Source organism: Scyliorhinus torazame, chromosome 3, assembly GCF_047496885.1.
Source record: "Scyliorhinus torazame isolate Kashiwa2021f chromosome 3, sScyTor2.1, whole genome shotgun sequence".
NCBI classification, from domain to species: Eukaryota; Metazoa; Chordata; class Chondrichthyes; order Carcharhiniformes; family Scyliorhinidae; genus Scyliorhinus; species Scyliorhinus torazame.
This window is the reverse complement of record NC_092709.1, coordinates 126,747,601-126,774,508: the sequence shown is the minus strand read 5'-3', so window position 1 is coordinate 126,774,508 and position 26,908 is coordinate 126,747,601. Positions and strand designations below refer to the sequence as shown.

The 26,908-nt window shown below is 47.1% G+C and overlaps 1 protein-coding gene across 2 annotated transcripts in view; it reads right to left on the bottom strand.

Annotated features, from left to right (window-relative positions):
* Positions 1-630: 630 nt before the first annotated feature.
* The window catches only part of LOC140408668 (synaptopodin-2-like), a 217,989-nt gene continuing 191,711 nt past the window's right edge, over positions 631-26,908 (bottom strand). For both annotated transcript variants that reach the window (XM_072496183.1, XM_072496184.1), the window contains one exon: positions 631-7,311. In XM_072496183.1, coding sequence (XP_072352284.1) covers positions 6,730-7,311 — 582 coding nt within the window. In that variant the 3' untranslated portion in view covers positions 631-6,729. The remainder of the gene's footprint in view (positions 7,312-26,908) is intronic.

Below are 26,908 nucleotides of genomic sequence, written 5' to 3'. Positions count from 1 at the left end.
TGTCATGATCTGCCTATTCTGTATACTTCGGCGGATGTTAACAGAAAGCTTGTTAACTTCTTCACTAAAGTGGCATCCACTTAACTCAGACCAGAAGTGCCTGCATTTTCTGCAGACACTATTTTGACACTCTAAGGTCACTCATAGCACCCAAAGAATGTGCGATATGCATCCACATTCTGCACCCTTCTTTTTATAGTACCAATGTAAAAACAAAGAATCTGGAAAATGCATAATACATCTATTAACACCTGAAAAGAGAGACAGATTAGTTTTTTGAGCGTAGCATAACTTATGTTTATGTTCTCACAAAGAATCAACACTCACACCATAGATCCTTTTTCTTTTCAGTTGTTGATGGATCAAACATATATTTCAGATTTCACTGTTTAATTAGCAATTATAACACTATACTCATTCTGATATGATATACATTTATCTTAAACTGCTGTTAATCATTGCCCACCTTGACACAGGATATAATGGAGCAATCCCATGATTCTAAACTCAGTCTACTAGCAGTCAGACATATGCACATAGTCTCCCAGTTAACATTGTGTGTATGTAGTCTTATCTTCAAAACAAGAACCCACATTATTGTTTTACCATTCCTTGTCACATGATTGATGCGTTTACATTTAGAAGAATGTAGTAACACTGGGCGTGATTTAATGGAAAAGTGTGCAGGGAGCGGAACTGCTGTGAGCTTCCCATTGCTCGGCCGTCGCCGCTATAAAACGTTAATTGGTCCGTTTAACGAGGCCCCACGGGCTTCTCACTACAAATGACTGTCCCGCCGACTGATTCGCCGGGACTGTGCTTGTCAGCTCACCCGCTAACAATGGAGAGCAGCACTTAAACTGCTCCTGTACAGTCAGCCCCACACAGCTCGCAGCCATGCCGCCGAGGACACCAGCCCCATGATTTGGGGAAGCCGACCTGGACAGACTGTTGAACGTGGTTGAAATCTGACGGGTTCCCCTGTTCCCCCGAGGGTCTTGGAGGGTCAGCCACAGGGCAGATAGTGTCGCCTGGGAGGAAGAGGCAGCGGCCGTTAGCTCAGGGAGCGAATTCAGGAGGACCAGCAACCAGTGTCATAAGAAGGTCAATGACCTCCACAGAGCCACATGGGTGGGTTGGCACCACCCTCCTGGCATCTGCCCCGCCCCCTCCGAGCATGCGCCTTGCACCGCCCCCAGCCAGTAACATAGAACATACAGTGCAGAAGGAGGCCATTTAGCCCACCGAGTCTGCACCGACCTACTTAAGCCCTCACTTCCACCCTATCCCCGTAACCCAATAACCCCTCCTAACCTTTTTTGGTCACTAAGGACAATTTATCATGGTCAATCCACCTAACCTGCACGTCTTTGGACATTGCTTGCCCTGGCCTACCCATGTCCAGCAGTGCCACCCACGCTGGCATCCACCCCATATTCCCTTCCCTCTGCACGCTACACGACGCATGCGGATCACGATTCCCACTCTATGTCCCGCAGGAGACGTTGGTCCACAACAGACGGGAAAGGGCCCAGATGGGCGGCGAGGTGCTGATCATCAGAGTCCCCACCACCTACGAGGTACTGGGCCATGAAGGTTGCAGGGGTGGCTGAGAACATATCTGTCACTGATGTAAAGGTTGGCGTACGGCGCAGAGGTGAGGTTCCACAGGCCCCTCACCCAGAGGACCTGTCACACATAAATTGTTAATGCCATGCAGAATGACCCATCCCTCCCCACTGATCACCTATCCATTCTCCCACAGGATTCTCATCCGACAGTTCCAGCCCATCCGGGATGGTTCCCCCCTCCCCCCCTTGTATCTCATGAGAACACCTCAGAGCTCCACAGCTCTCATTCCCACCCTTCACCCACACAGAGACATGCACCTTGGTGGGCAACGGTAGTCGTCAGGCTTCTGGGACACATTCTGGTGGGCACCAAATAGCTGCCGATGCACATCAGGTGGAGGCAGGAATGCCTAGGCAAGACAGCAGTCGGGTGGCTGCTTGATCCTAGGATCCTGCTGGGTCCCAGTCAGACGCTGAATCTCTGAACCAGGTTTACCTGGAGCTGATGCAGATGCTAGGGTGCGGCCATGATATTGAGAGGGAAATGTCAGCGACACTCCAGCAGGTCCACAGCTGATTGGAGGAGTTCTAGAGGCTACGAGCACAGCAGATGACACTGGCACTGCGTGGCACAGAGGCGCTTCAAGGGTGGCGACCGCCGTTGGAGAGCCTGGTGCACAATGTCGGCAGCATGAATGGAGGTGTCCAAGGCATGGTTACGGCCATGGCTGAGCGCCTTGACAGCATGACCTTGATGAGGTGCTGAAGAACATGTCCCAGTCTCGGTTGGCATTGCCGGGGTGCTGCAGAGCATGTCCCAGTCACTGAGGATCATCACCCAAGGTGGCAACACGTGCTTCGGACATTGGGGAGCCGCCAGGGCTGGCAGAGCCAGATGACGGAGGTACAGCCAGGGCTCGATCCAGCTGCCCTTCCATCCTGACGTGAACCCCAAGGTCCTATGAGGACCGTGTTAACGGTGCATCTCGGAGTCAGCAGGGTGGCACGATGGGGACCGGCTGACTCCATCTCTGATGTGCATCCTGGGGACACACCTAGGCGCAGCGGTGGAGCACGGAAGGCCAAGCAGGTCAAAGTTCACAGAGGGCACCGAGGGTGGAGTGGGTTTGGGGCAGCACTATCTAGGATTGGGCCAGTTCGGGTGTAGCATTAGAAAATGGTACATTAGAGAAATATGATGCCTCTGGCACTTTCCGCTGCAATGCGGGCGAGTGCCAATCCCCTGCCCCAGCTCCCCTGGCATGATGGTCCTGGATGCTTATTCCCGCCTCCCTCCCACCATCTCCAGGCACATCAGGTATAGGCGATGGGTGAGCACTCAGCAGACGAGCAGAAGTGAGACTATGGCATCGATTGAGGAGCACGAGCGCTTAGTAGCCAGCGGGTTATCCTCACCCCCTGCCTTCGACAGCGAGCCGCTAACAGTGCCGACACAGTCCCATCGAGTGATGTTACACAACAGACCCTGGGAGGATGAACATGATGGGGGGATGGGGGGGAGGAAGGGATGAGAAGGCTGAGGGAGGGGGGAAGGCTGAGGGATGGAGGGAAGGGGGGAATGACAGATGAGGCCATGTCTTATGTAAAGCAGGATGGGGGCCTGGCCCTCCTGGCTTGCCGGACCCTCACTGTTGCCGCCTGTCCTACAGCCTCCGGGTGGTCCTGTGGGTCCTCCCCTGGCTCGTCCTCCAGCCCCTCCTGGTCCACACCTCCTCGTCCACCTCAGAAGTGGCCACATGTTGCTCCACCTCCAGCACATCACACTGCTACTGTGCCAGGTTGTGGAAGGCACAGCAGACCACCACAAAGTGGGCGACCCTCCGGGCGAAGTACTGCAATGCACCACCAGAGAGGTTGAAGTATCGGAATCGCACTTTGAGGTCTGGTGCATCGCTCAATGACAGCCCGCTTGGCCTCTTGTTGTATCGGGTCTCTGCATTGGTCACTAGCATCCATACTAGCGTCATTAGCCAGGTCCTCAGCGGGTATCCCTCATCCTGGTGTGGTCCTCGAAGAGGCCGGGGATGTCCGACTGCCCCAGGATGTAACTGTCGTGCTCACACCTTGGGAAGCGTGTACACACGTGCATGACCTTCATGTGGTGGTCGCACACGAACTGGACATTCAGGGAGTAGAACCTCTTTCTGTTGACGACCTGGTGAGCGCAAGGCTACCCACGTGCCACCCACTACCCCATGGACTTGGGCATCCAAGAGGTGGCGGAGAATCCTGCTGCTCTGGCACCTTGTTCGGCCTGGTCCATGTCAAAGTTTATATAGTTTACTGCCTGGGCAAACCGGGTCTCCGTGACCTCACGGATGCACTTCTGGGCTGTAGCTTGTGAGATGCCACACATGTCCCCACTCAAGACCTGGAATAATCCTGAGGTTAAAAATTCAGGGCCGCAGTGACCTTGATGGCCCCGGGAGTGGGTATCATCCTCATCTACGTGGTGCCAAATCCACGAGGACATGGCACATCTTGTCTCCTTGTGAAGGTGGAGCCTTCAACGGCACACGCTGTCCATCTGTTCGAAAGACCAGCGACGCCTGTACACCTTGGGCCATTGCCAGCCTCTCCCTCTGGGTCCCACACCGGCCTGATGGCTGATGGAGTCCTCAAGGTATGGGGTGGGGCCCTGCAAAAGGGCCGCCGCCTCGAGCCTCAGGCGACGCTGCTTCATCGCCCTCTTCGTGCCTGGTCTGCCAGCAGCACCACAAGAGCAGCCTCTGCGGGATCAAAGATATCATCCATCCCATGTAATATCTGGAAGGAATTGGAGAGGGTGAGAGACTGACAACCAACGGTGTCTTCCACCCCAGGACCCTCCATTCCCCCATTACTTCCCCCCCAAGCTCCGGGGCTGCAATCCCAGTGCCCCTGGGCTCATTGCCAGGGAGTAAAGATGGCTACTCACCTCCTCAGATCCCCACAGCAGCCTTTCCACCAGCATCACCTTTTTAAAAAGGTGTACTAATCGGCACCCACGTGACCACTTGCTGGGGAGGCGGTTACATAGGGGGTCGCTCCCGTTAATTGTATGGAGATTGGCCGTAAGTGGTGATTATTGGATTCTCACTACGCTATGGCGGGGTCCTGATTTCGCCTACGGGAGCAGGCTGGTTAGATCTCAAACTGATCGAAGCCCGGCACGCTTCTCATTTTCAGCCTCTCCCACGATTTAATAGCCTCGCTTAAGTGCAATGTGGTCATTAAATTACACCCACTGATTTTTCCCTTCCCCACATGTCAGCGAGCAAGCCAGAACAATTCAAAGTTTTTCTACATCCCTCCTTAGTTCTGGACTCATATCTCAAAACACATTGCTCAAAACACATTGCACATACTGTAACCCACAATAACCCTTCAAATTCATTGACTATTCGTTCACATTTACCTGAAATAAAGCCGAGTCAAAAAGTAAACACTGCAGCGCTTCCCAAATAATTCTTAAACCTCCTCATGACATACATTACCCAGTACAATTTCCACAAATCTAATAATTTGTGACGGGCAGTACGGTAGCATTGTGGATAGCACAATTGTTTCTCAGCTCCAGAGTCCCAGGTTCGATTCCGGCTTGGGTCACTGTCTGTGCGGAGTCTGCACATCCTCCCCGTGTCTGCGTGGGTTTCCTCCGGGTGCTCCGGTTTCCTCCCACATTCCAAAGATGTGCAGGTTAGGTGAATTGGCCATGATAAATTGCCCTTAGTGTCCAAAATTGCCCTTAGTGTTAGGTGGGGTTACTGGGTTTAGGGGGATAGGGTGGCGGTGTTTACCTTGTGGAGGGTGCTCTTTCCAAGAGCCGGTGCAGACTCAAAGGGCCGAATGGCCTCCTTCTGCACTGTAAATTCTATGATAATCTATGATAATCTATGATAATTCACGCATTCATGATTAGTTCTTTTTCAAGGTAATATTTATCTAATTTCAAAGAAAAATTCATAGTTGGAGGATTTAAGAATGTAGATGATAAAGTTTCTTGTGGGGAAATATTCTCCGTGCTTTAAAAAAATCCACGGTACATTTTGGATGGATGTAATTGAGCAGATGAAAAGTTGATAGTACAGTACTATAATAATGTAGTCTGTATGTTTAACAAGGTACACTATTTTCTGCGGGACAAAACACATGATTCTAATGAGTAATTTGTAGCTAAGATAGAAAAATTCAACATTTGTTTGTCAAGCAGATTAAGTTTGTATTTGCAACATCTTAATGACATGGTTTATTGTTACTTATCCTCAGACATTGCTGTTGTTTACAACATCCTACATCATAATATTTCAGTATAACAGAGTGCATTTCCCAGCAAAAAAAAAACTGTTGCACATTGCTTTCTTCTCACATAACCTTTGCACAATAAAGCAGGCAGTGTTATCTTGCTTTCCTTCTTGGTGTATTATGTCAATGTTATGCTGGATGGAGACTAAAAGTGCATCTAGTCAGCTAGAGTGTGTTACAATGCCATAGCAACAATCCCCAAAATTGTTGTCCTGGTTTATGATATTTGCCATATTCCACTAATCTCTGTCCGAAGCATGATTCTGTATTTCCTCTTGTGGAATCATCTTAATCTTTCCAACCTGTAACATAATTGTAACACCCTCCCAAGACAACCATTGGCCAAGAAATTTTCTAAAGATACAAATTGTGCAATGTAAAATGTGAATCCTGCAACTTCATAAACACCCATTTTTATAACTGCTCAATTGTATTCAAATTTCTCCCAGAACTCTTATAATTTTATCTCTAAGGCTGTTAAGTTTTCTTATTTGGAAATAATGCCATGAAGTTAATGATGCTGTATACAGAGCATTGCATATTCTTTTATTTGTAAATGCTTTGTGTTTCCTACTAAAATCTTCACTCGTATATTTTTTAAATTATTTGTAATTGAACACCTTGCTGAAATGTGTACAAAAACACTTTAGGAGCTGCACAACACAATGGAAACTCGATAAAAAAGGTGACATCAACCCAAAAATACCATTCCTTTACCTAGCAGTATTTCACACATCACTTTTTCTTATCTAATTCTCTTTTAACATTTTTTCTGTCAATACAAACCGCACAGTAATCTTCAGCATAAGGAAATGCCTGATGAGTCCCAGGTTAAGATTTTCCTTTTCTGGTTTCAACTTTGCTTTTTCCAGCCCCGTGGATAAGGGTTATAATTTGGATCCGCTACTTGTTTTCTCAAAGTTTCTTGCTCAGAGTATGCCCCAATGGACAGGTCAGAGTCAGTCAGTGATTGCTGATAATTTAATGGCTGTTTATACATTGAACTCTCTTCGATGGCAGAAGCTGGAATGGATGCTATTGTTTTGATTGAGGGTGTTATTCTAGATGGTTTTCTGACCTGGAAAGTGGCAATAGAAGAATAACTGCTTGAAACTGGGGGGACATAGGCGACTCGTGCCTTCCATTCCTCCGGAGGCTCAGGCAATGTCTTTCGTCGGGCTGCTGAAACAATATTCTTTGCTATTGACTCCTGGATATTTCTTCTGAAAAATGCTTCCTCTACTGAACCAACAGCAGACTGCGATGCAGCATCCCATGGGGTTAACTTTTTCAATGATGTTTTAACTGACTGGAAGGTTGGCCTGCCTGACGGAATGGTTGCTGGCTGTCGCATTGCTTGTGTTCCCGAAAGCCCATGAGGATAGCCATGCTGTTTTGCTGGTGCCTGTACGGGTTGAAAGCCTCTTGACTGCACCTGTAAATAAAACCAATGAATCGCATGTCTGATTGGAAACCAAGGAACATGGACAGGACAAAAACAGCAAAAGGAAAGCTTCAAATATGTAAAACTTTGATACTCCTGCACTGTAACTGTATATATTGTAAAATCGAAAATCTGTGCACATTTGAGACTCACTGACTCTTCTGATATTTTGGCATCCTTTTAGAACTTCCGCAGCCTTGAACAAGGAAAACTTTGTAGGGCTATCTGACTTAAATGATTCGGTTTACCTTGATAAGTACCACTGTTAGCTACCTAAATTTATGCTTTTTTGGGATGTGTGTGCTTTCTCAATCCTTTTATATTTGATATCACATGCATTCACATTTCTGAACCGTCACCTCCGATCCCAATGTATTTCCTAATTTTTATAGGATATTATTTGTCTTTACACACAGCTACCTGGCTATTTTAATACAGAAACAGGTCATCTGCCGAGTTTGCCCACATGGTGTTTCTGCTTCATAAGAGCTTCTTCCTGCCCCTCTTCATCTATCCTGATCAGCATACTCCTCTATTAATTTCTTCCCCATGTACTTATTCAGTCTTCCCTTAAATGCATCTGTGCTATTTGCCTGAATTACTCCATGTGTAGCAAGTTTCACTTCTGAAATATCTTTGAGTACAGAGGTTTTCCTCTTGGATGTTTCTTAATTCATCAGTAAGATATGGGTAATAGCTACCAAGTAGAAATATTACAAATAGGTTAATGAACATCTGTATCAATGGAGATTTTTTATCATGTTGCTACTGGTTGGTTGATTGTGATTATTTACATTTCTCTATCATATTGGGGTGGATTTTCCTGTGTGTGTTTTTTGGGTGACTGGTTGACAGCTTGCTGGTCAGCTTCCTGTTGATGCTGACAGGAGGCCTTGGCAACCAGCCTGCTCCAGGCCGCTGTGAGATTGAGCAGCATGACCTGCCACGAGCCTGAAATGGGTCCATAGTCATGAGGGGGACCTAACAAGGCAATGTTCTAGAATGTTTGTGTGGAGCCCTATACACACTGGCCCCACAAAAATAAACATAACCTTACCTTCCGGTAAGCAGCAGCTGATATTGGACAGAGCATGCTCAGTGCATGCTCCTCTCATTGTGTTGAATTGGCAATTGAGACTAAAGAACCCAAACTTGCATACTGATTCAGGTGAGTGCTCCAGCTTCCCACTCCTAGGCCATTAGGGAAATGGCATTGGCTGTAGCATCAACATGAATGGAGTGTTGAGTCATACCTCACAATGTGTCAGGGCCTATTGCCCTGTTTCCAGTAGATTTGAGGCAGTGTTATATAAGTAATGGGTCATTTAAGAATTGTTCAAAGAGATTAATTATCAATGCATTTAGTAACTTACTAGTCAAACATATAACATGCTTTATGATCCAATGGGCTGGTTTGCATTATAGATGACATACTTAAAATATATAAGTATAAACATGCTAATGCCATTTAACTTTTTTATAGAAATTGAATATCAAACTAATCTCCACATTAAAACGTTTTTCTTCATTTGTCCCATGATCCATCTCCCACATGAAACATTACAGAACCGTCAATTTAATTATTATTATCCGTGGCCCGTGCAGAAATTGAAATTGGGATATTTTACTGAGCTATGACAATTTTTTCTTCAGTGCCTCTGACTCCACATGAGAGATTTTTAAATTTTATTTCATTTTAACTTTTCCAATTAAGGGGCAATTTAGTTTCGCCAATCCATCCACCCTGCACATCTTTGGGTTGTGGGGGTGAGATCCACATAGACACAGGGAGAATGTGCAAACTCCACACAGACAGAATTAAACCCGGATCCTCATCGCCGTGAGACAGCAGTGCTAATCACTGCGCCACCTATGCCCACATGAGAGATTTAGAGAGCTTTTATTTAAAAAATATATATTTTTATTCTTCTCCTTTTCCACATTTTCTCCCAAATTTACACCCACCAACAATAAACAATAATCCGTAACAAATGTCAATCCCCATAACAATAACAACGATCCCATCCTCCCACCAAACCCCAAACATTAGCCCGCATGTTTACATAAACAAATAACAAAAAGGAATCAAGGATCACCCATAGTCACCCTTAATAAACACAGCCCCCCAACCCTCCCACCCATCCCCCCCAACTAATGTTCGATGTTATCCAGTTCTTGAAAGTGCATAATGAATAATGCCCATAAATTGTAGAACCCCTCCGTCCTTCCCCTCAGTTCAAACTTAACCTTCTCAAGAGTCAAGAATTCCAACAGGACCCCCTGCCACGCCAGGGCACAGGATGGAGAGGCTGCTCTCCATTTAGAGAGCTTTTCTAACCTGTAAAAAAGAAACTGACACTTTCTATCATGGTTGAGATATTGGGGGTAATTTGGATTTGGGGCAAAGGCATAAAATGGACAATATTGCTTCAGTTGCATGTGATACATCTCCTGATTTCGAAATAAAAACTGGGAAAGATGTGTAAAGTGCTGCTGATATTATTCATTTTATACTATCACCCAAAGTTAAATTCCCGTTCTGTTGAACTTCAAGCTTGGTCCCCACAAAAGGCTAGGCATCTTTTCAAAAGAATATTTCACAGTAAGATTCTACAATGGCCTTATAAAATAGGGTTTAATTGTGTCTTTGGAAGGATAATAAAACAACCGATAACAAATCAGCAATGTTTTGTGAACTCTGTCCAGTTTTCTTTTCCATTGAATTTGCAATTCCAACCAGGAGTGTAGTAGAGTAGATGGAAAATCGGCTGGAATCTGAATAGAATGGGTCTTGGCGCAGGCAGTTTGGTGTGCATCCTCTATCCACTCTAAACATCGTCCATCAAAACAGAAGTGAATGGCCAACAAGAGAGACCATAGAATCCCTACAGTACAGAAAGAGGCTATTCGGTCCATCGAGTCTGTACCGCCCCTTTGAAAGACCACCCTACCTAGGCCCTATCACCTGCCCTGTAGCCTCACCCTAAGAGGCAATTTAGCATTTCTAATCCACCTAACCTGCACCTCTTTGGACTGTGGGAGGAAACCAGAGCATCTGATGGAAACCCACGCATATTCCACACATTCACCCAAGGTGGGAATCGAACCCGGGTCCCTGGCACTGCATGGCAGCATGCTAACGACTGCGCCGATATCCCAGACCTGAAAATTCCTTGGTTCCAGCCTTTGTAATGTTGAATCATAGAAGGAGGCCATTTGGCCCATCAAGTCTGCACCAACCCTAGGAAAGAACACCCTACCTAGGCCCACGCCCCCATCTTATCCCTTTAACCCAGTAACCCCACCTAATTTGTTTGGACATGAAGGGGCAATTTAGCACTCCACCTAACCTGCACATTTTTGGACTGTGGGAGGAAACCGGAGCACCCGGAGTAAACTCATGGAGACAGAAAGATCATTCATGATTATTACATCAAAATCAACTCTTCCCTTGTTGTGATTGACCTGAATGCTGGGATGAAGCAGATGTTCGGCTCAGTATAGTGGCGCAAGTGAGACCCACTCAGGAAACCAGGCTGTGCTCTTGGTGAAGTTGTTCTCAGATTACCTTTGCTAGATTGGTTAGGTTGTGTTATAAAAGGAATTACTATCTCCATGTGGCAGCCCTTGTGCGACAGGACCTGTCATCACTTTTGCAACACCACCTCCTCAGATGAGCATCAATTGGAGGCAATTTGGAATATTGGCTGTCCATAAGTGGCAATGATTGTGCTGGGAGGGGCATTAGATAGGGAGGGGAACAAGAGGTGGGGCAAGTCTGGAGGTCAATAGGGGGGCAGGGGAGGTCAGTGGTGGTAGAGGAAAGAGAGATATGCTGGGGGGTTGTCCAATTGGTGAGTTGGTATGGAGCAGGAAGGTAGAAAGGGCTGTGTTGGAGTGCGGAGGTTTGAATGGTCATAGGGTTTAGTCGGGAAATGAGTTCAGAGGGAGGACTCTGTTCCATAAATTAAGGACATCTGGGGGATATACTCAGAATTGGAGATAGGAAGAGATGGGAAGGTTAAAGGGCGCAGTGGGAGCCAGTAGGTTGGGAGGGTGAGTGTTCGCTGATGATGGCTGAAGGGGTACTGAGTATTGTTGGATGGAGTATGGGAGGAGAGGTGGATTCTGGGGTTGGTAGAATTCGGGGTAGAAGGGAGGAAGGTCGCCTTAGAAAGATCTGGGTCTTCGAAATTCACCTGTATGGGATGGAGGGTTGTGGGCAAAGTTAAAGGGGAATGGTGTGGAGGTCAAATGAAAATCCTGGGGTTGGTCATTGGTTATGAGGGGGACGGTGTGGGTGATGTTTGTGCTGGGAAGGGCAAAGATAATCATAATAATCACTTATTGTCACAAGTAGGCTTCAATGAAGTTACTGTGAAAAGCCCCTAGTCGCCACATTCCGGCACCTGTTTGGGGTGGCCGGTATGGGAATTGAACCCGCGCTGTTGGCATTGTTCTGCATTACAAGTCAGCTGTTTAGCCCACTGTGCTAAACCAGCCCCTAATATCGGGCACGATAGCATCATTTAAGATGCATCTAGACAGATATATGAACAGGCGGGGAACAGAGGGAAGTAGATCCTTGGAAAATAGAAGACAGGTTTAGATAAAGGATCTGGATCGGCGCAGGCTGGGAGGGCCGAAGGGCCTGTTCCTGTGCTGTAATTTTCTTTGTTCTTTGTTCTAATCAACTGAATACTGAAGGTCATGATAACCATGACTTCTCCAAACTATGGAGAAAAGGACTACACAGCAAATAAACAACATCCAGGCCTCATTAACGTGCATGTGGACTATATTTACAAAAGTGTCAAATGATTAGCAATCATAGTGCACCCGTGCAATCATACGTGAAATCAAAATTTCTTAATCTTGCCACTTCTTCTAGGTGCTTACCTGACATCTACTGCAGGGGTGCAGGCAGCCAGCTTACTAGTTTTCTGTTACTTTGGATGGCCGAGGATGATGCCCTCTAGGGACCATAGGCCTGGGGTGCCCTGGCTCACTTTGGCTGTCCTGAAGTGGGGCAGCTGCTCCCTCTGGGTCACAGGGTGAAGCTGAAAGTGTCACAGGCAAGGTGAATTGGAAATGGCCAGACAACCTCACAGAGTCCTGAGCGAAAGTCCCAAGGGTGTCCAACAGCCCTATCTTCTCCCTTTGGGTACTCAAGGCCCCCTGTCTGACTCCTTGAGGGAAAGGGACAACTGGAGGGAAAGGAGTAACTGGAGAGAGGTCAAAATGCCCCATTCCTCTCTTGTGTTGCCCCTGCAAAAGCTCACCCATGGCTACAATGATAGAGTGCAGGTCTGCACGCATCTCCAGCAGACTTTACTATATCAGGGTCTCTATGGCGACTGCCACCCTCCCCATGGAGACATCCATGCATGCACAAGTTGAAACCACTTCATCGGCCAGCAGGTAAACGGACTCCACTACCTCATGTGCTATCTTGCTGAGGACCTCCACCACTTCTGCCCCATGTTCCCCACCTCCTGCTGCCTTTCCAGCATTTTGTGCATGGCCGATTCCAGGGGCTCATCATTGGTCTTGGACATCGCTGAAGCCTGTTCTTCACCACTCCTCCGTACCAATGAGCTTGGCTGACCCTGCCTTTTCTTGCTGTGGACAGGTGTCTGGACAGTGACTACCAAAGACCCTTCCTGTACATCTAGTACCGCCCGAGGTGTATGACTCTGGGCTGGTGGAGGGTGCCTGTCGTGATGCCTCAACATGTGCATGTTCTTCCTCTTCCCCAGTATCCTCTGTGGACTGGTTTGATGTCTGGATAGGGATTCATCTTCTTGCTTTGCCTTCTTCCTGCTGGCACCTGTAAATAAGAGAGGAGAGAGTGAGTGTCTGCATGAACCGTCTCCAACATGGAGGAATGTGTGATCTATGGGTTTCTATGTGACATGCATGGATCCTTATTGGATGGATGCCGCAAGCTGACCTCTCCATCTCCGCATGCTCATTCAGGTTCCTCCCCTACTAGTTTGGCCTACCGCTCTTCAAAGTCATCAGGTTCTTCAGGTCAGGCCAGCCCCCTCCCGCCTTCTGCCTCTCTCTCCTGTTGTGCCTTAACTTTCCTGTGCAAAGAGAGAAGGGGTTGAAAGCAATTGGGTTGCATATATCTCTCTCATGCTTCTAGTCTTGCAATTAACTCACTGGATTGAGTGCCATGTGATTAATGCACTGCAGGTTGTTCTGGGGCAACACGTATCTGTATATTTTCACCCCTCTGGAACAAGGATAAGGTTCACAGAGGCATGGCATTAGCAGTGCTTGCTTGATCCCTCAATGCCTGAGCCCCTTAGTGCCACCCCTGCTCCCACACCCCATACCAGACAGCATTTGTGTCGGTTAGGGGCTCACAGCGGCCTCTCCACCTTCAGATTAGATGGACTGCTTTGAGGCTATAAGGCATCACATCATCATGTTGCAACTAAGGCTCTACCATTGAGTGAGCTGAATGTGAGAAGTTGAGGTTTCACTTACCCTTCCAGAGCAGATGAGGTCATCCATCTGTTTCTTGTACTGCAGGGCCATCCTCTGGTGGAGGCTGTGAGCACAAACAACCCTGGTAACTTCCTCCAATGCTGGGTTAGTCTGTTGGTTCAGCCTCCTCTTCCCATCCTCTGGGTAAAGGGCACTGCTTCCTGTTCCCCACTTAATTCAGCAGGACATCCAGGGAGGCATCACTGAATCTGGGGGCCCGAGGTCCCTGCGATCGGTAGGCCATCTCCTCCTTGAATGGTGGATACCTTTATGTCTGGGTGCCTTTTAAATATGACGCCTAGATACGATGGCGGGGCAGGCACCACCCAGCCCGCTCCACCACACAAAATGTTGGGAAACTCCCCGACTCTGACTGCATCATTAATTAGGTCAGCATCGCGTGACATGGCTCGAATTCTCACCAGCTTCCATGGCAGCAAACTCCCCGTTCCCATTCCCCACAAAAATTTCCGTCCACGATTTTACCAACCTAAGTGATTCTTGGATTTTGCTTTTATCATTAAATGATTAATATAATTTCTGAACTCTTCTTCATTGGTATTCGTACATTTACATTTCCGCACCTCTAGTACCAACAGCCTCTATTATTTGAGTTTTTAATAAAACCAAACTATAGGACAGAAATATCAGTGAAGTCTGCACCGACCCTCCAAAAAGGGCATCCTCTCTAGGCCCATGCCCCCACCCTAACCCCATAACCCCACCTAACCTTTTTGACACAAGGGGCAATTTTAACATGGCCAATCCACTTAAGCTGCATATCTTTGGGACTGTGGGAGGAAACCAGAGCACCCGTAGAAAACCCACGCAGACACGGGGAGAACGTGCAAATCCATGAGTATTGAAGTAATTATACTTAGGAGATGCCATCCCAGTTTTATTAGTGTAATATAAATCAGTTATTAACCCTATGGGTACAATTCGAGCTCTGATTGACAGCCAGTGTCAATTTGTGACTGACAGCACTTTCTTTATATTGCCTCTTGGTGACTAGAACTTGTGTCCAGGGCAGAGTATGTGTGGCATCTGCTTAAGTGGACACCTCTTATCCCGACCATTACATTTAAATGTATCCGAGTGTGGTGGGACGGCCACACACTTCAGCACTATTAAATGTTCCATCTTGCAGATGAGACATTAAACTGAAGCCCTGTCTGCCTTCTCAGGTTGACAGGAATCATCCTCTGGCACCATTTTGAAGAAGAGCAGGGGAGTTATCCCTGGTGTCTCAACTAATAGTTATCCTTCAATCAACATCACAAAACCAAATTCTCTGCTCGTTATTAAATTGCTGTTTGAGGCAGCTTGCTGTGCACAAAGTGGCTGCCAGGTTTCCTACATTACAATAGTGACTACACTTCAAAAGTCACTCATTGGCTGTAAAATGCTTTGGCATATCCTGTGATTGTGAAGAGCATTTTCTAATGCTACTTTTTTTTAATAGACTGAGCACCTTTGGATTTGGTTTGTCAAATTTATTGGTTTAATGCTGGTATGAGAAATTCCATCAACCATTGGATTGATTTGAATCTTCAGCCGGAAACCATGCCAGTCAGTGAGTTTGCCACCTGTCCATGGCAGCACAAAGCCAAGAACTCTATTTTAACCTCTTGGCTGGTGTTCCACTTTCCGTCTAACCTGCGTGCAAAGTTGCTATTGATCTCACAGAAATTAAGCAGCTATGGTCATTCACTGGCATGTAGGTAGATGTGGAAAGGGGATATAACGGGAGGGAGTGGGGAGAGGAGCTTGGGGCTGGGAAGGCCCAAGTGCTCCATCCACAGCCCCAGAGGAGCATTCCTGATGTACCAGATTCATCTGGCCCAGACACATCCCATGAATCTTCACTTTGATATTCAGCTTGTTGGGGTAGCGCCCGCTTAATCGATTTCATAACAAATTGAAATAACTTATGTGACAATGTCCCCTCCCCCTTACTCAACTCCCACTAGTTCAATGCAGCTGCTACTATTTGTTTACTCCAGTTTTTCAAAGCCACTTTTTACAATGTGTTTCAAATCCAGTGGCACTGAGCCCTGAATTTTAAATTCTATAAAGACAATTGGTCCTCAAGTCTTTATCTAAGAGAAAGGCAGATCAGTGTGTCGTGCACTCTAAAGAGAAAAGAAGAATTTCATATTTCTTTGTGGGCATAAAAGGAAAGTACAAAAACAAAATGCTTGATTTGTAAGCAACAGATAGCTCTAGTGAAAGCAAACCATGTTGAAAAATACGCTAATAACACAGGAATGATGCTTGAAGATTAATCTGATCATCTATTTTGCTTCTACATATATTCCTTACTTTTTAAAAATTCATTTTTACAAGATGTGGGTGAGACCAGCATTTGTTGCCCATTGCTAATTGCCCTTGAGAAGGTGGTGGTAATCTACCTTCTTGAACCGCTGCAGTCCGTGTGGTGTAAGTCCACCGGCAGTGCTATTAGGGAGCGAGTTCACAGATTTTGACCCAGTGGCAGTGAAGCAACAGCGATATATTTCCAAGTCAGGATGGTGAGTGACTTGGAGGGGAACTTCCTGGTGGTAGTATTCCCATGTCTCTGCTGCTCTTGTCCTTCTAGTTGGCAATGGACGTGGGTTTGGAAGGTGCTGTTTACAGAGCCTTGCTGCTGTGCATCCAGTAGATGGTACACACTGCTGCCCCTGTGCGTCTCTGGTGGGGGGAGTGAATGTTTGAGGAAGGAATGCCAATCAAGCAGGCTGCTTTGTCCTGGATGGCGTGAGCTTTTTTAAAAATAAATTCATTTTGTTTCCAATTAAGGGGCAATTTAGCATAGCCAATCCACCTAACCTGCACATCTTTAGGTTATGGGGGTGAGACCTACACAGACACAGGGAGAATGTGCAAACTCCACATGGACAGTGACCCGGGGCCGGGATTGAGCCTAGGTCCCCGGCGCTGTGAGGCAGCAGTGCTAACCACTCTGCCACTCTGCTGCCCTGCTGTTGAGCTTAAGTGTTGTTGGAACTGCACTCATCCAGACAAGTAGGGAGTATTCCATCACACTAACTTGTGCCTTCCAGATGGTGGACAGGCTTTGGGGAGTCAGGAGGTGAATTACTCACTGCAGGAGTCCTCACCTCTGACCTGTTCTTGTCGCCACAGTATTTCTGTAGCTAGTTCAGTTCAGTTTCTGGTCAATGGTAACCATCCTAAAGATGGTACAGTGATTGTACCATCACTGATTGTGGGGGATTCAGTGATGGTACAAAGAACAATACAGCACAGGAACAGGCCCTTCGGCCCTCCAAGCCTGTACCGGTCATGATACCAACCTTGGCCAAAACCCTCAGCACTTCCTTGTACCGTAACCCTTTATACCCATCCTATCCATGTATTTGTCAAGCTGCCTTTTAACGCCATTAATGTACCGGCTTCCACAACCTCCCCTGGCAACGCCCACTGCGTAAAAAACCTGCCTCGCGCATCTCCTCTAAACTTTGCCCCATGGACCTTAAACCTATGCCATCTGGTGACTGACCTCTCCACCCTGGGAAAGAGTACCTGCCCATCCACTCCAGCCATGCCCCTATAATCTTGTAGACTTCTATCAGGACACTCCTCAACCTCCATTTTTCTAATGCCACTGGATGTCAAGGGGTGTTGATTTGATTCTCTGTTTTGGAGATGGTCTTGTTTGGCACTTGTGTGGTGCAAAGTTTATTTTCCACTTGTCAGTCCAAGCCTAGATAATGTCCAGGCCTTGCTGCATTTGCAGGAAGACCGCTTCAGTGTCTGAGGAATCACAAATGGTGCTGAACATTGTTCAATCATCAGCAATTATCCCCACATCTGACCTTATGTTGGAAGGAAAGTCATTGATGAAGCAACTGAAGATGGTTGGGCCTAGGACATTACCCTGAGGAACTCCTGCAGTGATGTCCCAGGACTGAGATGACTGACCTCCATCAATCACAACCATCTTCCTTTGTACTCGGTAGAGAGCTTTCCCCCTGATTCCCATTGACTCCAGTTTAGCTCGGGCTCCTTGATGCCATACTCGATCAAATGCTGCCTTGATGTCAAGGGCACTCACTCTCACCTCACCTCTGGAGTTCATCTCTTTTGTCCATGTTTGAACAAAGGCTGTAATGAGGTCAGGAGCTGAGTGACGCTGGCAGAACCCAAACTGAGCGTCAGTGAGCAGGTTAGTGCTGCTTGGTAACATTGTTGATGACCCCTTCTACCACTTTACTGATGATTGAGAGTAGACTGATAGGGTAGTAGTTGGCAAGATTGGATTTGGCCTGCTTTCTGTGTACGGGACATACCTGGGCAATTTTCCACATTGCCGGGTAGATGCATGTTTGTAGCTTAATGAACACATAAAAGTTCTTGCATGATGCACAAGTCTGCTGGAGAGAATAAGACGGTACAATGGACAATCAATGCTTTTCCAGCTTTGTTATCCAGACTCGAAATGTTAGTTCCTTTTTCTCTCCACAGATGCTGTCAGACCTACAGAGATTGTCCAGTATTTTCTGTTTTTGTTACTTTTTCTAGTATATTTCTCAAAGTTATATAGGTTTCTTGCCTGCCCATTGGCATTGTTATCATGCTGACGTCATGCATAATGTCGGGTCTCAGTGCACAGGCACACTAATGGAAGCTAAGTTTTGTGTCAATAGATTATTGCAAAGGAGCCTGAATGGCAATGGTGATGCCATTTAAAAATTAAAAAGCAAACCATCATTTCAAATTTTTTGCTGGCTGACATGGATGGGAATCAATCTCCAGTAACTAGGCCAGATTTTTTAGTTCACAAATGATTAGATTATTGGCAATGAAAGGGGAAGCGGAAATGTAAATCATAATTACACTCCCACTTCTCCCTTTCTATGGGAGAAAATATTGCCTTTGAGGTCAAAGAGGATAAATGACAATGGTGACAATAAAAGATGTGTAGGAAGGATTTATAGTTATGGGCCAATGCAGTGACTGGCTTTTTTGACGGTAACTCCGATAAATTAGAGATAAGTAAGAATAATAATACAGCTATCCTTAATTTAGTATTCCTAAAGCGTTCCTTAAAAACAGCTGCTAAACAAACTGTGTGAAACAAAAACCACTTGTCAAATAAAGCAAGTAATAAGGGGGCATTACGTTCCTGACCTGTAATATTTACATTATAAACCAATTGGCTGCCTTGACCTGACTGGCCTAAAAATATTCTTCTCACATACTCTTCCCACTTTCAGTGCTACTCTTTCTTCTTACTTCCCGCTTCCTGCCTCCCGGGCATCACTTCCGACTTGCCCCTCCCTCTCTCGCCCCGTTTGCAGCTCGCCTCAACCAACCCTCTTGCTCCCTCCCGCTTCCCTCTCCTGACCCCACACACTGCTTTCCTCTCACAATCCTTTTCCCGGGCCCTTACTGTGAATGAGGCAGCAAAATGGATAGCAAGGGGGTCAGGGGGTCAAGAGAAGGAAGTGTTTAAAAACAGACTTGAGCATACGTAGCTACATTAATTTACAATAAACTTAAGCTCCACTTAAGGGTCTGAATTATTGGTTGGTCAGAAAGGCCAACCACGAACCTTCCCATCACAGACTTAATCAGGATGGAGGTAGGAAGGTGGCAGGATGCCCACACATCACATTCCTGTCTGATTAAATGCTCCCTGCCATGGGAGAGGGAACTGAATTTTGCTCTTACTGTTGAGAGTTGATTGTGAGGAATAATGTTTCTCCCTTTTCTTTGCTGGCCCACACTGTGGGAAATTTAATCTACATTTGGTTGCCTAATGAATAAATCAGTAGGCTAGACACCCTAAATTTTTCGTAACTCCTGGTGAATCTTTGATTAACACAACTCCAGCAATGTTTCGTATTCATCAATCATTTATGGAGTGAAGTTGATGAGTTCCTCCCCAGCAGGTTTGTATGCCGGTGGAGAGGAGTGGGTGCATGGAGGTGGAAACCCGAGGTCGAAGGCCTGAAAAGTGACCTTTGGGTGGGAAAAGGGGGCAGATGGCACCTGCATCAACAGCCTCTCTTCAACATCAGACACCCCCCCATCCAAACAAAAAAGTGTGGTTCCTGTTGGTGCACACTCCAACTGGCCTCACTAACTGGAACTCCATCCATCCCGATGTCAACCCCCAGGGCCACACCTCCCTTCCGGCCGTGATATCCCCACACTTAACTCATCTGGACTCATTGGAGTCAGATTCTGAGGACAGTATGCAGTCCCAGTTCTATCCTCTGCAGCTTCTGGTCCTGCTGGAACTAGTCTGATTGGCCAACGGCTCTCTGAGGGGAGATTTTCTTCCAAGTCAGAATCCCCCAATTGGAACGTCACTTTGAGTGGGAAGCCCAATAGTGAGGCATGGTGGCTGCCACCTTCCTGTCCCCTTGCAATGCAAATCCTCCCTCTCTGCAGAAAAATGGAGGCATCTCCCCACCCACACCACGGAATTGTCAGATGACGCCGGCCCCCAACACGGCAGGCACACATGAGGGTGACCTGACCCCCCCCCTCACACCCCCACCAGAGCTCACACACCAGAGACCCTCCCATAGCAGAGACCTCCCGTAACAAAGATCCCCGTAACAGAGATGCTCCCATCAGTCAAACTAACCGCAATATTGTGGGGAGGCAGTGGCAGAGTGGTATTGCCACTGATCTAGTAATCCACAGACCTAGGATAATACTCTGGGGACGTGGGTTCAAATCCCACCAGGGCAGATGGTAGAATTTGAATTCAATAAAAACCTGGAATCAAAAGCCTAATGATGATCATGAAACCATTGTTGATTGTTGTAAAAACCCATCTGGTTCTCTAATGTCCTTTAGGGAAGGAAATCTGGCATCCTTACCTAGTAGGGTGCTCTTTGTAAGGCCCGGTGCAGACTCGATAGGCCGAATGGCCTCCTTCTGCACTGTAAATTCTATGATTCCATGATTTATAATTTTATAATAATAACAGTACAAATACAAACATCGTACAAAGACCACCTCCCTCCCTCACAAGTCCCACCTCTTCTGAACAGTAATCTAACTCCCCCCACCCCCCTCCACATCTCTGCTGACAGTTAGTTTTCTCCAAAGAAGTCGACAAATGGCTGCCACCTCCGGACGAACCCTAGCATTGACTCCTTTAGGGCGAACTTTATTTTCTCCAGTCTGAGAAACCAGGCCATGTCACTAAGCCAGATCTCTGAATTCGGGGGCTTTGAGTCCTTTCACGCTCACAATATCCGTCTCCGGGCTACCAAGGAGGCAAAGGCCAAGACGTCAGCCTCTCTCACCCCCGGGACTCCCGGATCTTCCAACACTCTGAAAATCGCCACCTCTGGACTCGGCACCAGCCTTGTTTTTAACACCGTGGACATGACATCTGTAAAACCCTGCCAGAATCCCCTAAGCTTCGGACATGCCCAAAACATATGGACATGGCTTGCTGGCCCTCCTGCACACCTGTCCTCTATCCCAAAAAACATGCTCATTCGGGCCACTGTCATGTGTGCCCGATGAACGACCTTAGCCTGAATCAGGCTGAGCCTGGCACATGATGAGGTTGTGTTGACTCTGCTCAGCGCACCTGCCCAAAGACCTGTCTCCATCTGCTCCCCTAGCTCATCTTCCCATTTGCGCTTTAGCTTCTCTGTCTGCATTTCCTCAGACTCCATGAGTTCTTTATAAATATCCGAAACCTTCCCCTCTCCCATCCCCATTCTGGAAACTACCCTGTCCTGTATCCCCCGTGGCGGTAGGAGCAGGAAGGTCAAAACCTACCTTCGCACACAGCAAGCTACTTGAGATCCATTCATGCATGAAGGAAAATTCACTTAAATAATCCAGACACCTGGCTGTCTGGGACCTTCAATTACAGCCTAATAAAAGCTATTTCTTTTTGAAGTGAATAGAAGTCTTGCAGATAAAAAGATCTGAGGGGATTTAAAGCCTTTTGATGTGGTTTTCACTTTCTGTGCATGGTAGCACAGTGGTTAGCACAATTGCTTCACAGCTCCAGGGTCCCAGGTTTGATTCCCGGCTTGGGTCACTGTCTGTGTGGAGTCTGCACGTTCTCCCCGTGTGGCAACTTTCAAAGATGTATCCACTCAAGTGGATAGAGCTGTAAAGAAGGCCTATGGTGTGCTAGCGTTCATTAACAGAGGGATTGAATTTAAGAGCCGAGAGGTGATGATGCAGCTGTACAAAACTTTGGTGAGGCCACATTTGGAGTACTGTGTACAGTTCTGGTTGCCTCATTTTAGGAAGGATGTGGAAGCTTTGGAAAAGGTGCAAAGGAGATTTACCAGGATGTTGCCTGGAATGGAGAGTAGGTCTTACGAGGAAAGGTTGAGGGTGCTAGGCCTTTTCTCATTAGAACGGAGAAGGATGAGGGGCGACTTGATAGAGGTTTATAAGATGATCAGGGGAATAGATAGAGTAGACAGTCAGAGACTTTTTCACCGAGTGGAACAAACCATTACAAGGGGACATAAATTTAAGGTGAATGGTGGAAGATATAGGGGGGATGTCAGAGGTAGGTTCTTTACCCAGAGAGTAGTGGGGGCATGGAATACACTGCCTGTGGAAGTAGTTGAGTCGGAAACATTAGGGACCTTCAAGCAGCTATTGGATAGGTACATGGATTACGGAAAAATGATATATTGTAGATTTATTTGTTCTTAAGGGCAGCACGGTAGCATTGTGGATAGCAAAATTGCTTCACAGCTCCAGGGTCCCCGGTTTGGGTCACTGTCTGTGTGGAGTCTGCACATCCTCCCCGTGTGTGCGTGGGTTTCCTCCGGGTGCTCCGGTTTCCTCCCACAGTTCAAAGATGTGCAGGTTAGGTGGATTGGCCATGATAAATTGCCCTTAGTGTCCAAAATTGCCCTTAGTGTTGGGTGGAGGTGTTGACTATGGGTAGGGTGCTCTTTCCAAGAGCCGGTGCAGACTCAATGGGCCGAATGGCCTCCTTCTGCACTGTAAATTCAATGATAATCTATGATTAATGTAGGACAAAGGTTCGGCACAACATCGTGGGCCGAAGGGCCTGTTCTGTGCTATATTTTTCTATGTTCTATGTTCTCTGAACATAGACACCAAGATCTCTCTGCTCCTCCACATTGCCAAGAACTCTACCATTAACCCTGTATTCTGCATTCATATTTGTCCTTCCAAAATGGACAACCTCACACTTTTCAGGGTTAAACTCCATCTGCCACTTCTCAGCTCAGCTCTGCATCCTATCTATGCCTCTTTGCAGCCGACGACAGCCCTCCTCACTATCCACAACTCCACCAATCTTCGTATCGTCTGCAAATTTACTGACCCACCCTTCAACTCCCTCATCCAAGCCATTGATGAAAATCACAAACAACACAGGACCCAGAACTGATCCCTGCGGTACGCCACTGGTAACTAGGATCCAGGCTGAATATTTGCCATCCACCACCACTCCCTGACTTCTATCGGTTAGCCAGTTCATTATCCAACTAGCCAAATTTCCCACTATCCCATGCCTCCTTACTTTCTGCAGAAGCCTACCATGGGGACCCTTATCAAATGCCTTACTAAAATCCATGTACACTACATCCACTGCTTTACCTTGACCCACATGCTTGGTCACCTCCTCAAAGACTTCAGTAAGACTTGTAAGGCAAGACCTACCCCTCACAAATCCGTGCTGACTATCCCTAATCAAGCAGTGTCTTTCCAGATGCTCAGAAATCCTATCCTTCAGTACCCTTTCCATGACTTTGCCTACCACCGAAGTAAGACTAACTGGCCTGTAATTCCCAGGGTTATCCCTAGTTCCTTTTTTGAACAGGGGCACGACATTCGCCACTCTCCAATCCCCTGGCACCACCCCTGTTGACAGTGAGGACGAAAAGATCATTGCCAACGGCTCTGCAATTTCATCTCTTGCTTCCCATAGAATCCTTGGATATATCCCGTCAGGCCCGGGGGACTTGTCTATCCTCAAGTTTTACAAAATGCCCAACACATCTTCCTTCCTAACAAGTATTTCCTCGAGCTTACCAGTCTGTTTCACACTGTCCTCTCCAACAATATCGCCCCTCTCATTTGTAAATACAGAAGAAAAGTACTCGTTCAAGACCTCTCCTATCTCTTCAGACTCAATACACAATCTCCCGCTACTGTCCTTGATCGGACCTACCCTCGCTCTAGTCATTCTCGTGGAGATTTGGTGTCCAGACTGTTAAAAGGATGCAAATGGGTTATTTGGGCCCATTTGCATCCTCCTACTGGAACATGACGGGAACTTCGCTGCTGCCAGTGGGGGACCAGAACATAAGAAACGGATCAGGCACCTTTCCTGTTTTTTCCCCCAACGCTGGATTCTCCACCGCTTCAGGAATTCCTGCTACTGGCGGCAGGCGGCGGAGAAGCCAGCCCATTATTTTAATGGAAAGAGATTGCAATAAACACAAAAAGCTAGAATACAGGTACAGCAAGTGATTTAGGAAGGCAAATGGAATTTTGCCCTTTTTTGCAAGATGAATGGAGTATGAAAGTAGGAAGTGATGCTACAACTAGGCAGGGCCTTAGTCAGGCCACTTTGGAGTCCTGTCTATAGGTTGCTTTCCTTCGTAATTTGCGAATGATATATCTGCATTGAAAACAGTCCAGCGAAGGTCCGCTGGCTGATCCCTGGGATGAAGGGGTTTTATTATGAGGAAAGGGTGAGCAGGTTAGACCTATACTCATTGGGGTTTAGAAGAATGGGAAAAGATCTTATTGAAACATAAGATTCTAAGAGGACTTGACAGCGTGCATGCTTTATCTTGTGGCAGTCTCCAGAACTAAGGCACAGTTTAAAAATAAGGGCAACCCCCGTTTAAGACAGAGGCAAGAAAGAATCTTTTCTTCTCGCAGACGGTCTTTGGAATTGTCTTTCCCAGAGAACAGTGGAGGCTGGGTCATTGAATCGATTCAGAAATGAATAAATCTTTGATCAACTGGGGCTTATGGTGCGGCAGGTGGGAAAGTAGATGTCATAATCACATTATCCATGATCTTATTGTGGAGCAGGCTCGAGGATCTGAATGGTCCACCCCTGCTCCAACTTCTTCTGATCTTTTATTTTTATTTTTTTTAAATGTATTTTATTCCAAACTTATTTAAATGCTTACAAAACTTAAACAATCCGGGGAACATATTCCCCACCGCACGATTTTACAATTTGTACAGATCTTTCCCCATTTTCACCTCCTACCCACGATGAACAACTCCTCAAACATGGTCACGAACATTCCCCACCTTGCCTCGAAGCCCTCCGCTGAATAGCTCAGTTTGTATTAAATCTTTTCCAGAAGGAAAAGTCGTATAAATCACCCAGCCAGGCCGTCACCCCTGGCGGCGTTGCCGACCACCATTCCAACAAGATCCTTCACCAGGCAACCAGAGAGGTGAAGGAAACAACATTGCCCTTCCTCCCTCCATCAGCTCTGGCTTCTCTGATATCTCGAGTATCGCCACCAAATGGTCCGGCCCAATCTCCTCCCCCGCGATCCTCGTTAGTGTCACGCATACTCCCGGCCAGTATCACCAACTTCTCACAGCCCCAGAACATATGCGTGTGGTTTGCTGGTCCCCATCCACACTTCTCGCACTCGTCTGCCACTCCCTGGAAGAAACCACTCATTCTCGCCCGATTCACATGCACCCTGTGTACCACCTTGAATTGTATCAGGCTCACCCTTGCACACGAGGAGGTCGCATTTACCCTACATAGCGCCTCGCTCCACTCTCCCCAATTTATCTCCCCTCTCAGCTCCGCCTCCCACTTCTCCTTAATCTTCACCACCTGCTCGCCTCCCTGCTCTCCCACCCACCTGGATATATCTCCAATCCTGGTCTCCCCTTCCACGTCTGGAAGCAGCAGTCACTCCAGCAGGGCATACCTCGGTAGCTTGGGGCACTCTTTCCAAACCTTCCGCGTAATGTCCCTTACCTGTAAGTATCTAAACTCATTTCCACTCAGGAGCTCTACCCTCTCCTTCAGTTCCTCTATACTGGCCAACCTCTCTTCCAGGTACAGATCCCTCAGCCTGACCAGCCCCACTTCTCTCCACTTCCTTTACATGCCGTCTGTCCCCCCGGCTCAAATCCGTGGTTTTCGCACAATGCCGTTAACACCGACATCCCCTCTATCCTAAAGTGCCTCTTCAACTGGTTCCACACCTTCACTGTGAATTTCACACTGGTTGTCCATATATCTCCTTTGGCGCCAGTGGCAACGCCGCGGTCACCATATCCCTCAGACTGGACTCCCTACAAGAACCTTTCTCCATCCTAACCCATTTTGCACCCTCACCTTCCCACCACCATCTTACGTTCGCCGCCCAATAATAATGCAGCAAGTTTGGCAATGCCAACCCCCCACTTCTGCCTCTGTAACAGGGTCCCCTTTACCCTTGGTACCTTCCCCGCCCACACAAACTCTGAAATAATTGTATCCAGCTTCCGGAAAAAGGCCTTTGGTACAAAAATCGGAAGCATCTGGAAAATGAATTGGAACCTTGGCAGGACATTCAGCTTCACCACTTGGACCCTCCATACCAGAGTCAGATGCAGCGAATCCCACCTCTTGAGATCCTCCCTAATCTTCTCCACAAGCTTTGTTAAATTCCATTTATGCTACATTTCCCACTCTCCCATTACCTGGATCCCAAGGTATCTGAACCTGTCTCTGGCTACTTTGAATGCTAGGTTGGCTCTCCGACCCAACTCGTTTACCAGGAACACGTCACTTTTCGCGACATTCAACTTGATCCTGAGAACGCCCCAAACCACCCTAATAGGCCCATAATCCTCCCCACCATCTCCCTTACATACAGTAACAGGTCATCCGATATATATATATAGCGACGCCCAATGCTCCCTACTCCCCCTCGTAATCCCTTGCCACTCTGCTGACCCACTGAGGACCTTTGCCAGAAGCTCTATTGCTCGCACAGTGATAGTGGGCACTCCTTCCTTGTTCCCCTGTGTACCCTGAGGCTTTGTGAGCTTATATCGTTGGTCCAAACACTCGCCACCGGTGCTACCTTTAACAGGCGCACCCACGCCA